This window comes from Microtus ochrogaster, chromosome 1 (genome assembly GCF_000317375.1).
Source record: "Microtus ochrogaster isolate Prairie Vole_2 chromosome 1, MicOch1.0, whole genome shotgun sequence".
NCBI lineage: Eukaryota > Metazoa > Chordata > Mammalia > Rodentia > Cricetidae > Microtus > Microtus ochrogaster.
Window position 1 is genome coordinate 14,289,977 of NC_022009.1, and position 17,310 is coordinate 14,307,286.

A 17,310-nucleotide genomic window follows, 5' to 3' on the forward strand; every position below is an offset into this window, starting at 1 on the left:
CTCCTTTGCCTAGCCATTGGCAGTTCAGGTTTTTTTTTTTTTTTAGACCAATCAGGTACCTTAGGCAGGCAATGTAAAACAGCAACACATCCTTACATAGTGAAACAAATGCAGCATAAACAAAAGCAATGACGTTGCAACATTAAACAAATGCAGCACAATCAAATGCAACACATCTTTACATGGTGGTTAAACAAACATTCTATTCCACAACAAAGGGGTAGGCATGGTGTTTTTCCTCCTGGAAGTCTTCTTTCAAATTCTAGTTAAATTCTAGCCCTTTGGCTAACGTGACACCACTGTGAAGCCAAGTTGGCATTTGCTCACGATGTCATGGTTCCCACAGGGCACACCAGTGTTCGTCCATGCTGGGCCCTTTGCCAACATCGCACATGGGAACTCCTCCATCATTGCAGACCGGATCGCGCTCAAGCTTGTTGGCCCTGAAGGCTTTGTCGGTGAGTCCTCGCGCCTCCTCGGTGGATGGATGGGCTCGTGTCACTGAGTGGCCGTGGTGGTTTACAGTTGCTCATCTTCCTTGCAGTGACTGAAGCAGGATTCGGAGCAGACATAGGAATGGAAAAGTTCTTCAACATCAAGTGCCGCTATTCTGGTCTCCAGCCACATGTGGTGGTTCTTGTTGCCACTGTCAGGGCTCTTAAGATGCACGGGGGCGGCCCCACGGTGAGGACCAAGGACTGAGAACATGGTTGTCAGAAATGTTCTAGAGGCTTGGAGGAGATTCCATGACCCTTTCCGGGGTTGGTACTCCATGGGATAGGGAGCCAGAGCCAGGGATGGCCAGATACCTCACCCTCAGGGACAGATGTCCCTCCGGTGTTTTAAGGGGTCCAAGCTGGTTTTGTCACCTGCCTGTGTAAAGCCCTCCAAGGGCTTGTGCTTGACCTTACTGGCAGGAAATTCTGTGTCAACCTGTTCTTTATAAACCTGAATCGGATTTTCCTCTTGATATTGACACTGGCAGTTAGCCAGCTGACACTGGGCTGAAGCAGAAGTCGGCTGTGGGCGGCAGTTCTTGCTGACAGGGCACTGATAGCCTGCAGTGAGCTGGTGGGGCTGCCCTGGGCTGGTGAAAGAAGGGCAGGTCACTCGGGAATGGCAAAGATGGGCTCACTCAGGACCAGCTCCAACCCGGATGTGCTGTGTTTTCCTGAACTCCTATTGCTTAGAGACTATACCTTCTTGTTCTGATATTTTTACATCTCTTCTTTGTTTATTTGCTTGCTTTTTGAGACAGGGTCCCACACTGTCATCTGGCTGTCCTAGAACTTCCTCTGTAGACCAGGCTGGGTTCAAACTTACAGAGACCTCCACCCAGTGCTGGAGTAAATGTCGCAGCCCACCTGACTTCACGTCTTTTCTTCAGACTGACAAGTGAAGTTGGTTGTACCGTTCGGCAGTCAGTGTAGAATTAGATTTCTGTTCTTGTTTAGGCGTTGGTATTGTGACCTAGGGAGTGAGACCTTGAATCTGTTGCTGGTGCAGTGACACCCATTTGTCCTAACAGCAATTCTCAAGTGTTTCAGGATGTGGTGGGGGGAGGGGTACGCTGGGGATTGAACCCAGAGCTTTGCACATATACCTGACAACGTTTCACTACCAGGCCCTTAGACCTTCTTTGTACTTCTAAAAATTACTAAAGGCCTAAAATAGCTTTTATTTATATGAGTTACAGCTATTAATGCTCAGTATATTTTATATTAGAACTGAGTTGCACATTAACATAAATAGCTTTTTTATGAAAAGTGATTATATTTTCTAAAATAATAGAAATGCTGTCCTTTTCCCCCTCTCTTCTGTGTCTGGTTCACTGGAAACAGTGGGTTGATTCTCCTCTGCACGTGACCTTGTGATGTCACGTGGCAGGTAGCCTGTGAAGAGATCATTGTCCACTTGGTGAGAGAGTGAAGGCTTCATCGGGGAAATTGTTTTGGCCTTGGGTTTCCCCCACACACACACAAAGTTAGGTCCCCAGACTGCACTGGAAGGCTCTCTCCCAACTCATACAGCCTTTCTCAGACCATAGTCTAGTTGCCCCTAAGGGATGAAAGACTTTTCCAGCCTCAGATGCTCCTTTCTGCCAGAAATGGTAGATAGTCTCTGCTTCTAGCCAGCATTCCCATCTCACGTACCCCTCAGTGACCTCATACCATAGCCTGACCAACTTGCCCAGGGCCAGGGATATTTGTGAAAGAAGTCCCATGAAGCCTTAAACTTACTAAAAAACATTGAGGATTTTTTTGGGGGGTGTTATTTTTTTCCCTTTTGTAATTCTGTTGTACAGTTCCTATGAAGTGTGAACTTCATAGGTGACAGCATTATTTTGCAAGTTTGAAAGTTTGATTACAGGGAGCCTCCCCTGTAATCGTGCTGGGCTTTGCCTGCACAGCTCTGTCCAGGAGCCGGACCCGTGGGGAGCTTTGCAGAAGGTCACTGCTTTCTGATCATCTTCCACGAGGCCCTTCTAGGATCATAGCTCCATAGACTGAATACGCAAACCTCAAGTCTCTCTGAGGAGTGGAAGACCCAGCCAGAGGCCTTTTAAGCACTGTGTGTTGCCTGCAGTGACGAGTGCATCAACCCTAAGCCCTTTGCATGTAGCATGCAGCGGGGCTCACCCAGCTCCCAGATCAGGACCCAAGCCAGGCCCCTCCACCTAGTGATGCAGTGAGCTAATTGCTTTAGTGCTCACGTACCTCTAGGGCTGCTATACAGGTCCTCCATTGTCACCCTCTCCTCCTTTCACTCTCAGCCTAGGCTGACCTCCAACGCTGTGGCTGTGTTGATGAGTTGATGAGGACCTTGAAGTGATTGCCCCGCCTTCATTTACCAAGCACTAGGGACCGCAGGTCCACTCTGGCTGCTGTTTTCCTCTTACTGCTTGTTCAGTCATTCTAGGTTGGCCCCCACCCACCCCTCTGGCCACCCATGAATGGCGGTGTGTCACAAACAAGCCTGGCCTTTGACGTGTCCCCACCCATCCACCTTCCCTTCCATTCCCGTGGTGTGTGCTTCATTCTTCAGTGGGGTCACTGTGCTGCCACAGGGATACTCCTGTCTGCTGTGGCCTTCCTCCAACTGTCCCTCCTCATCTCAATTCACAAAGAGCACATAGACACACACACACACACACACACACACACACACACACTGGGTTCGCAGCTGTCATTGTCCTGCGCTTTACGCCCTCATGCTCCTGAGTCTTTTTTTTTAATTTCTGTTTTGGTTTCTCTGTAGTTTTTTTTTTATAATATTTATTTATTATGTATACAGTATTCTCTCTGTATGCCTGCAGGCCAGAAGAGGGCACCAGACCTCATTACAGATGGTTGTGAGCCACCATGTGGTTGCTGGGAATTGAACTCAGGACCTTTGGAAGAGCAGGCAATGCTCTTAACCTCTGAGCCATCTCTCCAGCCCCCTGCTCCTGAGTCTTTTGGGTGGGAAACAGCTTCACGTGGTCGGCAGCTTAGTCTCTGAAGCGTGCAGCCGCTTGCCTGTCACAATGGGAGCACACCTCACTTTGTTTCCTTTCTTCCAGGTCACTGCTGGACTGCCCCTTCCCAAGGCTTACACAGAAGAGGTAACTACAGTTATTCTGTTCGCTTGTCCTAGGAAACCACATCCCAAATCAGCATGTCCTAATCTGGCCGTGGAAAACAAAGGGCACCGACCCTAGGTTGTACCTTGCAGTGTGTGTGTGTGGGGGGGGGGGGGGTAACAAAAAAGCCTGAGGTGCACTGGAAATCATATTAAATAAGAAGTGGCTGTAAGTAGAATTGGCCCAACGAGGATGGCAGGAAGCCATTTTCCTAGACTAGTGGCTGGTTCTCACAGTTTTACTCCCAGGGAATATTTGGCTGTATCTGGAAGCTGTTTGGTTGCTGTTTGTTAGAGATAGGGTCTTGTTAGATGAACTAGGCTGGCCTTGAACTCCAGCCCTGTAGTTCAGCCAATGGATTAGAGGCAGGTGCACCATACCCAGCCAGAGAGGGTACATTATGGAAGTATAACTGGCTCCTGGTGTGTAGGAGCCAGGGATTGTTAACAGCCTAGGGTGTGTAGGGCACCCCTTCACCTCCCCCCCAGTAATCAAAATGACAATAGTGCCAGAGTTATGAAGCCATGCCCTAGACTAATGCACACCTCTCTCCTTCATTGTCTGTCCTGCTCTGAATTAGTCCTAAATGCCATTTAAATCAAGCAAGGAGAGACCTTTAGAAAGCACATTTTCTCTACAAACCCAGACCTGAGTTCAAGACTCCAGATACGCCTCTAAGTGCCCTGGTTGATTTTCCAGGCACATCTTCCATAAGCTGACTTGGTTTGGGGGCAGGAGCTCAGAGAGTGTTCTTTTTTCATACTGATACTATTTACCATAGAAGAACCATCCCTAGGGCCACTGAGTGGTCACGTGGAGAAGATGCAGGGTCAGCCTCTGTCACTGTCATCCAGTTTCTCTGTCCCTTTGGAAGCTTTTACCTTACCGGGCAGTACAGGGTCAGTGCACAGCCCCCAGATGAAGTTTGCCAATTTGACTAGGAAAAAGAAGCTTGGTGCCTTGAGCCTGCCTGTCTCCTGAGCTGTGACTTGCCTTTTATGGTAGCCTGTGTGATTCAGGCGTAGGAGGGGAATTCACAGCTCTGGCCCTCCTGCCACCCCGCAGCCTTTCCTGTATCTAATTGCAGTGACTGCCCCAAACTGGCCCAGCTGGTGGCTCCGTTTAAGAATTTCCACTTCTTTAAAACTGATCTCTGTTGGTCTTGTGTATTAATTGCTTTTTATGTGGCTAAAGAAAGGTAACACAGAGTGCTCTTGAGACCATCAGATTATCATGATCTCAGACTACAGTTAGAGGGGTGGAGGTTTTATACAGTGTAAGATCTTCATTGTTTTCTGTCTTTAACCTTCCTACTTTTTCTGCTGCTTTAGACATCTGAAAACCAAGAAATAGGGAGGAGGGAATGGGGGGGGGAACTGAGGTTGGGGTGTTAAATAAACAAATAAATTTAAGGAAAAAAATGCCCAAGAAGTAATAGTGGTAGATTTTCCTAGTGATCCAGAGTGTTTCTATAAGATAACTACTATTGATTAGTTGATTGATCGATTGAATTATTTGTTTGTGGAGACCAAAAAATGTGAGCTTATTTCCACCTTGTCTGAAGGTCAGAGAGTTTCAGCTTGCTCAAAGTTGTTGCCACCCCACCCCGACCAAAGGTCAGAGAACTGGAACTTACTTCTGTTCTGCAAGGTTATTGTCCCCAACTAGATGTAGGTCAAAGAGTTCTGCTCTCTCAAGGTTATTATCAACAGGTGTGGCTAATAGCCAGCCCTTGTATTTCAGGTATAGGATTTAAGGATCCTACTCAGGTTACAGGTGGTTGTTAGGACCCTCTGCAGGACCGGCTAGTGCTCCTAAGTGCTGAGTCATCTCTCCAGCCCTGGTTTTTCTAAGTTTTCTTTTATGTGCATGTGGGGGTGGGGAGACATGCCTGAGGAGACCAGAAAAGGGTGTTCCTTAATGTTGGAGTGACAGGCTGTTATGTGCCACCTGACTTGCATGCTGGATCCAAACTTGGATGAACAGGAATGTTGGGGACCAGCCTTGACAAAAATACCTCTCGCCAAGGTAGAGGCATGGGGACTTAGAAATATAGTAAAGAATATAAAGACACGAATGAAAATAATAAAACGGAGAAACATTTAGGATAGTATCGGGAGGGAATTCCAGTGAGTACTCAGAATTCGCCCGCATTTAATTTCCAACTGCTTAAAATACCCCTGACCCCAAAAAGGTAGGAGTAAGACAAAGAACTACATTAACATGATACCAATTGAAGGTCGCGGGCTACATTCATAAAACATTCTGTTGCTAGAACAAAACAAGTCACACTCACACGCTAGACCAAAACATTCTGTAGGCAAACCTGGGTGGAATCCCAAGTTATTTCCATAAAGGGAACTGGAACTTAGTTGGATCCTTAGACTGTCCTTTGAGGTAGGAACAATCTACTTCTCTATTCCTGGAGCACGGGCTGGCTATTAGCCACACCTGTTGACAATAACCTTGCGAGAGCAGAACTCTCTGCTCAACACTAGACTGGTCCTTTGGGTAGAAGTACAGTAACTTAAAGGAACTAGATGTTAGCTCCGACTCTGTGACCTTTGGTCAACGTGGAAATAGGCTCACATTTCCTGGCATCCACACAGGAAGTAGTACTCTTTTTATTTATTTTTTTATTTTTTGAGACAAGGTTACTCCGTGTAGTTCTGTAATCCTGGAATTCTCTATAGAGCCACTGGCCTTGAGCTCAGAGGTCCTCCTGCCCACCTCCTGCGTTCTGGGATTAAAGGCGTGTGCCACCACCCCTGGCTGAAAGTAGTACTCTAAACTGCTGAGCCATCTGTCCAGTGCAGTACTTCGGTTTTCCAAATAGTATTTGCCTTATTTTATTAGCCTTGGAAAGGTTCATAGTTGAGTTCATTAAATTCTCTGAAACTTCACTGACTTCTTGCAGGGCAGTATTTATGGTGGTTGGGCATTAAACTCCTTTAGGGTTGGGCCCTGTGCTGGCCTCTGTTGGGTGAGCAAATGTTTTCTGTTGCACTGTAGTAGTTATTCTGTTGTGTCAACACACAAGTTATAAGTGTAATTTAAGTAGAGGCTTCAAGCTCGTCCCCTCCAAACAACCAAGAGGACATTAATATGTTGCATAATGGCGTCCAATACCCCTGCTCGTCATATTGTCGAGATGGAGGGAAATAGCTTAGCTTCCCTCAGTGCTATATATAGGCAGGAGTCGATTCTCCTGCCTCCACAGCAGCGCTGTGGGGTGTGCATCACGGCCCCCTGCTGGCCTTCCTCCTTGCCCTCACTGTGATCATCTTCTGACTCAAAGACACACTTCCCTTTTTATATTTTTATTGTATTTTTTCATTTGAGACAAGGATTGGCCAGGTTCCCAGGCTGATCTCAGCTTCTATCCTCCAGCCTCCGCCTCCTGAGTGCTGGGATTGCAGGTGTGCCCCACCATACCCCAGGGATAGCTTCTGTCTGCAAAAGAAGCAACAGCTTTTGCTATTGTTTTGCAGGACCTGGACCTGGTTGAAAAGGGCTTCAGCAACTTGAGGAAACAAATAGAAAATGCCAGGATGTTTGGAGTGCCTGTGGTCGTGGCCATGAACGCATTCAAGTAAGTGCAGAATCTCGAGAAAAGAGGAGTATAGAAAACGCCAGGAAACAGCTCCTGGAGCAAGCTGTGCAATGCTCCTTTTAGCTTCATTTTGTCCTTCACTTGCGGCTGTTGGGTATAGCTTTGTGGTTCAGCCTGGAGTGTGACAGGCACCATATGGGCCTCAGGCACCATATAAGCCGCTACCTCACCAGTGAGGTCCGGAAATCAGAACTGCTCCTGAGGGCCCTCTTCTCTGCTGAGCAACGGGGAGAACACACACACTTGACAAGGAATGTTCTTTTCGGTCGCTCCAAGGCCTTTTGTGCCAACAGAAGAGCATCGCCTGCAGCATGGCTTTCTTGCACCGGGTCAGGTGGGATGTTATGTTGAGAGAGTTGAATGTATTGAGCTAGAAGTGTTCATGCAAGAGCTGTGTGGGTTGTTTGGCACTGTAGCGCCGTTTAGGGTTTCAAAATAATGCCCTCACCACAGCGCAACGGGAAGAAGCAATTTGTAAAGCTGGTATTTACTGAGTCCCAGTGGTGTCCTGGGAATGTTCCAGATACTTTACATGTATTGCTGTCTAACCTTCATGATACCCTGGGGCAGCCCCGCTGTGGTTCTTTCCATTGTTTCTTCGGGGGAGCCAAATAAGTGCAGATGAAGTAGCTGGGCAAAAGTCACCCAGCCCACTGGCCTTAGAGCTGAGCTTGACACACACCAGTCTGGATTGAGTAGTGTCCATGTTCCGGGCAGCAATCTGTGTGGGGTTAATGGCATACGCACAATCTGCACTCCCTTCTCCGTCACCTCCCGTTCTTTAACGCAAAACTCTCCTGAACAGGACAGATACAGATGCTGAACTGGACCTCATCTGCCGCCTCTCCAGAGAACATGGGGCTTTCGATGCTGTCAGATGCACCCACTGGGCAGAAGGAGGCCGGGGGGCCTTAGCCCTGGCTCAGGCAGTCCAGCGAGCATCACAGGCCCCCAGCAACTTCCGGCTCCTCTATGACCTCAAGGTGGGTTACTTGGTCTATGTAAACAGAACAAAAACCAGAATGGCCCGCGTGTAAAAATGCCTCAGTGTGGAACTTGTGTGTAGTCAGCAGCGACTACCTCGTGGTCTGATCCCCTTGTGTGTGAGTCACCCCAACCACAAACTGGACTCTCCACTTGAGACATCTGTCTTACAAGCACAGATGACTGCCCGTTTGCAAACAGAAATACCTGGAGAGCTTAGCTCACACCCTGGCTTCTGAAGCTTACAATGTATGTGCCCTTTGTGAGTGGAGCCAAGTTGGTAGCTCACTGCATTGCAGGCTCTCACCACGGCCTCAGCCGTGCAGTAACAAAGGTGGCTGTATCTAGCTCTGGAAAGTTTTCTGACCACTTCTCAATACTAGAGCAAAGAAGAGTGCAGCCAAGCCCACTTCCTGAGACGGTGTTACCCCAAGTTCAGACAAGCCTTCTGAGCCAAAACCAAAGCATTTCCACAGGTTTCTCACTTCCACGGGCTTCTTCACAGTTCAATCACCGAGCCAGGTGGATTGCACCTGGCCTGGCAGAAGCAGTTTATTCCATGACACGCTCCAGACACTTGGAAGATCGCTGTTCCTAGGATTGTATTTCAGGTTGTGACTGGATGCTAAATAGTCTCTCGGCAGTAATTAGAGACTTTGTTTCAAACATGGGGTGTACATTGTAGTTCATTCTGCTTGTTTTGGTTTTCTTTTGTTTCTGAGACAAGGTTTCTCGCATAACAGTTCTAGCTGTCCTGGAACTCCCTTTGTAGACCAGACTGGCCTTGAACTCAAGGGAAATCCACCTGCCTCTGCCTCCCAGAGTGCTGGGATTAAAGACTTGCACTGCCACCACCACCTGGCTTCTGCTTGTATTCTCTAGGCTAATTTTTGCTTGGCTTTTCTTTCCCTTTTTTTTCTTCTTTTTTAAGATTTATTTATTATGTATACAGTGTTCTGCATGCACGCAAGAAGAGGGACTCTCATTACAGATGGTTGTGAGTCACCATGTGGTTGCTGGGAATTGAACTCAGGACCTCTGAAAGAGCAGCCACTGGTCTTAACCGCTGAGCCATCACTCCATCCTCACTTGGTTTTTCAAAGACAGTCAGAGACTTTGGGAAATAGCCACCATAAAGAGTGGAGCCTGGATTAGATGGCTCAGTCAGTAAAGTGTCTGCCACATAAGCGTGAGGGCCCGAGTTCAGGTCCCCAGCACCACGTGCGAGCCAGGTGTGGTAGTGCATGCTGCAACCCCAGTACTGGAGACGTGGATCTCTAGGGTTGGTTTTCAGCCAGTGTAGCCAAATCAGTGAGCTGTGGGGTCAGTGAGAGACCCTGACTCAATACACAAGGTGAAGAGGGATAGAGGACAGATATCCAAGGGTATCTCTGGCCTCCTGAGCATCCGTGCATGCACACACACACACACACACACACACACAGAAAAAGGAAACTATCACTCTTGAGTTTTAACTTAGAATATTTCTGCCTCTTCTCTTTGCATGTGCAGATATAATCCATGAAGAATTAATTAGCATTCTCCTGTTGGGCTTTGGGTTTGTCAACGGGTCTAAAAATCTGTTTGAACAATCACCCTTTTAGAAAAAGCCCTAAACATAAATGCACACAAACGAGAAGCACTTGTGGGGCCCCTCTCCAGTCCGCTGTTCACAGTGCCCGAGTCAGGAGCCCTAGACCTGAAGGGCCAGCGGGTGACCTGAAAGAGCGAAAGAACAAGGGCTTCAGAACCCTTCTCTCCGAAGCTCTTCTCTGTGCCGGCAGACAGGAGGCTGCTGCCCCTTTCTGTGTTATTCAGCATCTGCGTGTCTTAAATCCCCCCTCAACCAAAGTGTTTTTGCTTCTGAAGTTCTAAATGTGCCTTGGCATTTAACAAGCTCCAATTATACGATGCATGTGAGTGTCATCTGCAGCTTGCTGCAGCCGCTACCAAAAGCGCACGTTTCAGGTCCATTTCATAAAGCACACTTGGAAGTGGTCACTGTTTAGTAAAAGGTAAGGTGTGCATTTTTATAGGCCGAACATTGCTCTATTTAAGATCTGCCCGTATATTCATTTAGCCGTAGTTGCTAAGGAAGAGAAAGCCCAATGAGCGACGTGTGTATATGTGTGTGTGCATGTCTACATATCTGTGTCCATGTGGAGACTTTGTATCTGTGAGGTATTTTCCACTTAACCAAGTCTGTAATGTTTTATTAAAATGGTCCTAAGCTGACAAGATCACTCAGTGTGTAAAGGCATTCGTGGCAAACTTGATGATATAAGACCCTGGGTTTTAGCAATGATCAAAGTAGTTAAATGTTTGTGACCTATCTCCCCCCCACACACACACACACCAAAAAAAAAAAAAAAACCTCAAGTTAGCCAGGCAGTGGTGGCGCACACCTTTAATCCCAGCACTTGGGAGGCAGAGGCAGGTGGATCTCTGTGAGTTCCAGGACAGCCAAGACTTACACAGAGAAACCCTGTCTCGAAAATCCAAAAGGAAAAAAAAAGTCAAATCATTTGCATGCCTGTTGTATATAAAGTGCAACTTGCATCCCTTTTGGGGACACTGGCCTGGAATACCCTTGCTAAGAATCTTCATGTGTGATGTGTGTCCAGTCACAGTTCCCTTCTCTCTGTACATCAGCTTCCAATTGAGGATAAAATCAGGATCATCGCACAGAAGATCTACGGGGCAGATGACATCGAATTGCTCCCGGAAGCGCAGAACAAAGCCGAGGTCTACACAAAGCAGGTGGGTGTTTGGAGTCTGAGCCCTGAGCTTTCCCAGCCTTGTGAGCTCCTACACACCACTCCTCCAGAGAGCAGCATCCTCTTCCAGAGTACTGGGCCTGGGATAAAAATCCCAGCCCTGAATTCTGTACTTACAGCTGTAGGCAAACATCTAGGGAAACCGGGAGGAAATACAGAATATAGAATGTTTTTCTGAAACCTGAGGCGCCTCTGTAGCGCTCTCGTCTCTGCTCCAGATACTGTGTTTTATTGATTATAACGATGGAAATCCGTCCCTTACAGGGATTCCTCATTGTGTTGGTCTGTGATAACAATGAAGGATGAGGTGGAGGTGCGCGTGCAGGGTGCTACCCATCGCAGTCTCGTGATGGTGCCCAGATGTTCTTAGCTGCATAGCCAGTGTTTCTTTTGTCACAGCCCTGTTTCCTTTTCCCCCGCAGGGCTTTGGGAATCTACCCATCTGCATGGCCAAAACACACTTGTCTTTGTCTCACAACCCAGAGCTAAAAGGTGTGCCTACTGGCTTCGTTCTGCCCATCCGTGACATCCGTGCCAGCGTTGGTGCTGGTTTTCTGTACCCATTAGTGGGAACGGTAAGTAGAACCCATTCATTGCCTCTCTTCTGAAATGGGTCACTCGGGCTGTCAGTGTCAGATTGCCACAGTCTAGCAGAAAGCTGTAATCAAGCCTATCCAGGTTAATCCTGGTCTTGATATGGACTGTACGGTACCCATTAAAGCCTAACACTGCACCTACCTCTACTGAATAAGGTTCCCAGGGCCAGTTTGCTCTTGATTGAACCCAGAGTGGGTCTAATTGGGCTCAGAATTTGCCAGTATCTAGTCTGCTCTCTGGATACATGATGTCAGCATCCAATTCAGTTGTCGGCGGATTGACGATAGTAGTTGGGTATGGAGGCACATACCTGTACTCCTAGCACTTGAGATGAGATCTGTTGCAAGTTCGAAGCCAGCCTGCTCTACATAGTGGGTTGTAGTCTGGCCAGGGCTATGTAGTGAGACCCTGTCTCAAACAAAACCAGCAACTCTCCATTTAAGAGCCGGTACCCACCGGAGGGTTTGTCTTACTAGCAGCTACTCTTTGAGAAGTCTATAATCCATGTGCCCTTTCTCTCATCTTATAGCATCTTCTTTTCCTTTTAATCTTCTTACTTAAGACTATATTAAACTATCTTTACTAAAATCTCTGATTACTAGGAGGTAAAAAATGTGTCTGTATTGAGTAGGTATAGATTTATAATATTGTATAACAACTGTTTATCTAGCTTTTAAATTGTATTAGGTGATAAAAGTTGTCTAGAAGTGATGTGTACAGGGGGGTGTGCATACGTTATGTGTCTTATTAGACCATCCTGAAAAGGATTGAGTACTCAGATTTAGAGATCCATGGGCTCACAGAAAGCAACCCCCACGGGGAGAAACTGTCCTCACAGTTCTGTTTACTGAGGGTGTTATACAGATTAACCCAGTCCTCTCCACAGCCCCAGCAACAGAGACGTCCTATCCAGTGTCTCGCTGACGGGCTGAGAGCTCCTCTATGTATGTGTGGTTATTTTTCCTGTAGGTGTGTCTGTGCATCCTTTGTGTGCCAGATCCCTGGAACTGGACTGGGGGTTATGGACCACAGTAGGTGCTGGGGATCGAACCCAGGTCCTCTGGAAGAGCAATCAATGCTCTTACCCACAGAGCCACCTCTCTATCCAATTAAAGTTTATTCATGAAATTCTGGTAGTTCACTGTCCTTGAAATCCATTAAAAAGCAATGGATAAAGCTGCGTGTGGTGTTAAACTGTTATAGTCCAGCACCTGGGAGGTGGTAGCAGGGGAATCAAGGTTTCGCTGTGTGGCCCGACTTGCTATCCTCCTGCTTTAAGGCTCGTGTTGCAGATACATTGTATCTGGCTGGCTTAATCTTTTCTTTTTTTTAAAAGAAAATTTGAAGTTTATTAAAGAAAATGTTTTATTCTAGATTTAAATGTGGACATTAAGAGATAGAAAGAAGCCAGTGGTGGTGCATGTCTTTAATCATAGCACTTGGAAGGTTGAGGCAGGTGGATCTCTGTGAGTTTGAGGCCAGCTTGAACTGCAGAGTGAGTTCTAGGACAGCCAGGGCTGTTACAGAGAAACCCTGTTCCAGAGAGAGAGAGAGAGAACAAGCACTAAAAGGGGGCAGTATTATGCATACCCCAGAGTGTTGGGGGCTCTGAACCCCCCAGATTCTGAATTTCTGGTAAACAACTTGTAATGCTTGCAGCTGCTCAGAGCACTAGACCCTCAGGAAGGAGTGGTTTCTGGTGCTGTTGGCTGGGGAGTGGCTATCAGTTAAGGATCCCTATATAAGCTGCCCCTGGACACAATAAAGGGGGCATTCTTGTATTAAGAATGACCCATGTCCCTGTGTCTCTGTCTCTCTCTGTTTATGTGAGTCTTTTGTGTGTTTCAATCTCCAGCCCCTTGCCCGGCTCATGAACTATATGGTAGCACATAGAGCGCAGATGGCCGTGGTGTGCTACACCAAAGTAGACAAGTTTTTCAAGAAAGTCACCTTAATTATTCTCAGTAATTATATTCTACTACTTCCTGGTATCTGGATATAACTCAGTGGCTAAGCACTTGCCTAGCATGCACAAGGGCCTGGGTTCAATCCCGGCACAGCACAAAACAACTACCAAATCCAAACAACCTTAAAACACCTGATTGCTATTGGGATTTCAGCAGAGTTCAGAAGGTGTGTGACTCCATGCCTGTGTGTGTGCGTGTGTGTGTGTGCGCGCGCACATGTGCGTGTGGTGCTTCAGGGTGAGTGGCTGTTTAGAGTTTTGTCGCTATGTTTTCCTGTAAGTACGCATACCATCGCTTGTTTGTGTTTGCTGATTATCAGTGGCATTGTTTACAGGGACAGAACTTCCTCTGAGAAAAAATAAAAGTACTGAAAATCGCTACATCTCTGGAATGTTCCGCCAGCACACACAGGCATCTCTGGGCCGGTGTCATCCATCCTTTCCTTGTCCCTGCTTGTCCCCACCCTCACCCCACCCCTTACTTCTTATAGAATGCATTAATAGAAGCCAGCTGTTGGATCCTTGGAGACTATTGATTGGTGCTCAGATGTCAGCATTAGGTTTTCTTCCAATATTGATGTTTTGTGTTACAGAAAATGACTCATCTAGTTTATGATATTTTTATAGTAAAGTTTTAGAACTTCAGTCTAAGCTGCCATCCTTTCTGGGTCTGCTCTGGAACGGCATGTGTATATTTATGATACAGGCAGTATGACAGGGAAAATACCGCATTTTCCGTTACAAGCCATACGAATTTGCAGATAAGTGGCAAATCCAAGTCTTCAGAAAAGAAGCAAGCACAAATATAGCACCAAAGATTCAAGTTTAGCTTCAGAGAGCCTGAGGAGATGGTAAGAATAGTGGCCGTAAAGCCACCTAGGCTGAAGAAATGTCTTGGCCCTAGCCAAAGGGTGTGGATCGTAATGTCATGTCACTACGGCCACAGAAATCCCGCGGGCTTCTGTGCGAGATTCTCTGGAAGGAACTTTCAAACACAGCACCTCCTCTTGGGGACTTTGTTGGGGGCTGTCTTGAGAGATGGTTTTGCTAGGGAGCCCTGGTTTGTGTTGAACTCACTGTGTACCCCAAGCTGGTCTGAAATTTTCAACAATCCCTGCCTCGGCCGTGTGCCACTCCATCCCCCAGCACCTGCCAGTCCAGGTTAGGTCGGGACCGTGCTTCCCCAGCCACTCGGGCTACAGCTGCCCTGCCTGAGAGCAGAGTAAGGCCCGGCCTCTGGCTTGCAGGGGTCATGAGGGTTTCTTGTTCATATCAGAATGTACTGGTTTTTAACGTGGAACAAGAGCATCCCCTTTGTTGACGACTTACAAGGTGAGTCTGGTTCTGTGGCTGCTACAAGGCACACTGTACGTGTCACAGAAAGCGCAGGGGATGACTTGCAGCCGTCCATTCTCGCCTCCACCCTGTGTTGGTCCCAGGAATCAAGCTCGGGTCATCAGCTTGGCGGCAAGCACCTTTGCCCACTGCGCCATCTTGCTGGTCCCTTCAGTTCATTTGTACCGCTGTTTTACCTCGCAGATGAGTACAATGCCTGGACTCCCTACCCGGCCCTGCTTTTATGATATTGATTTGGACCCGGAAACCGAACAAGTGAATGGATTGTTTTAAACAGGTGAGCTGTTGCTGGGCAAGATTTTTCTTGTTTGCTTTTATTTCAAAAAATAAAATACATTTGCTTGTTGACTTCATGGGAGCAGGGAGGGATGTGCGCATGGTGTATGTTGGAGTCAGAGGGGGCAGTATTCTTCCACCATTTGGATGCTGGGTTTTTAGGTCGGTAGCAAGTGCCTTTACCAGTGGAACTGTCTTTCTTGCCCTGCAAAAGGTTTTTGGTTTGGGGTTGTTTTGGTTTTTTTTTTTTTTTCACTTTGAGATTATTCATGAATTCTAAGGCTCAAACTGAGTATACAAACACTCAAATTCTAGTGATTTGCAAATATTTTTTCCAGATTTTACTGAGAAGAGGCCCTCAGAAAAGAGAATTAACAGCAATCAATGAATTAAATGTTAATGATATTAATGTCTTAGGCTGGAGAGTAGGTGGCATTGCAGGAAGAAGGGTACAGCCTAGTCACCACAGAAGCCTGCAGGAGATGTTAACTTCCCTCTGAAAGAGCCCCAGGAGGCTTGGGGTTCAGAGTTGATGATCTAGAAGAGGCAGAAGCAGCCCCAAGTCCATCTGTGTACCTTGAAAACACAGAAACCAGTGGTAGTGGCTCACCTTTAATCCCAGCACTCAGGACGTTGAGGCGGGCAGATCTCCAAATTCAAGTTCAAGGCCAGCCTGGTCTACAGAGTGAGTTCAGGACAGCCAGGGCTACACAGAGAAACCCTGTCTCAACAAAACCAAAAAAGGAAGGAAGGAGAGAGAGAGAGGAGAGAGAGAAAAGGAAGAAATAAAAAGAAGGCAAGCAGATTGGAGCACTGGGCTGGGGCTATAGCTGATGGTGGAGTCAGTGCTAAGCCTGTATGAGAGTTCCAGGAAAGCACACACATGCACTCACAGAGACATTACTCGGGTAATCATCCAGAAAACAGAGAAGGAAGCAGAACCACTTCTGGGGTTCTTGGGCCCTGTGTAACAGGGCCCCAGGTACTCACCTGAGTGACAGACACATTCAGTTCAGAGCTCAAAAATGTCAAGCAGAAAAATCCTCGGCATCCCTCTCCAAGGAATTAAGAGCCGGGTGTTGGTGCAGCCAGGGCCGTGGAATGAGAAGAGAACGGAATGCCTGTCTTATCAGCAATAAGGAGCTTTTAGGTGGCAGAGGAATGTCCCGAGTATGTGAGGGGAAGATAGCTTTCATCTTATGTTTACCCCTGGCCAAATCTGCCAAGGTATTTTCAGATGGGCAAAGGGTTGCCACCCCCACTTCTGCTAGAAAGCTATTTAGCAAAGTAGTAAAATGAGGAACTAACCCAAGAAAGGGAAAGATGTGAGTTTAGGGAACTGGCTTTGGGACAGTGGTGAAGGGGTTTCCAACAAGGGCACATGACCGTGGGTTTCAGATCTAGTACAGAACATGGGGGAAGCCTGGAAGAGCTGGGAGACCGGCTTGTCCTGGCTCCCTGCTCGGTCCTACCTGCTGTTCACACAACCGTCACGCCATGGGTTGTTTTTCAAGCCTATATGGACAGACCCTAGAAGGGAAGGTTTAAGTGTGAACACTTGGAGAGGCAGCCGGAGAGTGAGGTGTGGAAGGACAGAGGAAACCGCAGTGCTCAGAGAAATCACTCATTCCTTCTTCGTGCCTTTCCTTTCAGATCTTCTGTCCACAAGAGGCCACTTTGTCTGGCCAGTGTCTGTGCAGGCCCACTGAGGAAGTGTGCAGAAGTCCAGGAAGTCAGCCCCGCCCCGAAGAGCTTCAGGAATAGTGGGGGTTTGCCTAAAGCCTTTTACAGCCTTAATTCACATCATCGTGTATAAATTAACATAAATCGTGTCTATTTACTTAGAGAAAATCCACAGAATAAATGGAATAATTTTGCTACCGTGGTGTTGAAAATTGTGACATTGGTAGGCCTCGGTAGAACAGTAAAATGGGCCAGGTGGTGGTGCATGCCTTTAATCCCGGGACTTGGGAGGCAGAGGCAGGTGGATCTCTGAGTTTAAGGCCAGCCTGGAAACCTGTCTCATAGATAGATAGATGGATGGATGGATGGATGGATGGATGGATGGATAGATAGATAGATAGATAGATAGATAGATAGATAGATAGATAGATAGATA

At 47.2% G+C, this 17,310-nt stretch overlaps 1 protein-coding gene across 1 annotated transcript in view; it reads left to right on the forward strand.

The window, feature by feature from the left end:
• Positions 1–17,078, forward strand: part of Mthfd1 (methylenetetrahydrofolate dehydrogenase, cyclohydrolase and formyltetrahydrofolate synthetase 1) — a 65,546-nt gene extending 48,468 nt beyond the window's left edge. Inside the window, exons 20-28 of the mRNA XM_005343224.3 lie at positions 347–458; positions 545–684; positions 3,563–3,604; positions 7,114–7,214; positions 8,041–8,218; positions 10,872–10,979; positions 11,419–11,571; positions 15,099–15,192; positions 16,845–17,078. Coding sequence (XP_005343281.1) covers positions 347–458; positions 545–684; positions 3,563–3,604; positions 7,114–7,214; positions 8,041–8,218; positions 10,872–10,979; positions 11,419–11,571; positions 15,099–15,188 — 924 coding nt within the window. The 3' untranslated portion in view covers positions 15,189–15,192; positions 16,845–17,078. The remainder of the gene's footprint in view (positions 1–346; positions 459–544; positions 685–3,562; positions 3,605–7,113; positions 7,215–8,040; positions 8,219–10,871; positions 10,980–11,418; positions 11,572–15,098; positions 15,193–16,844) is intronic.
• Positions 17,079–17,310: the final 232 nt, after the last annotated feature.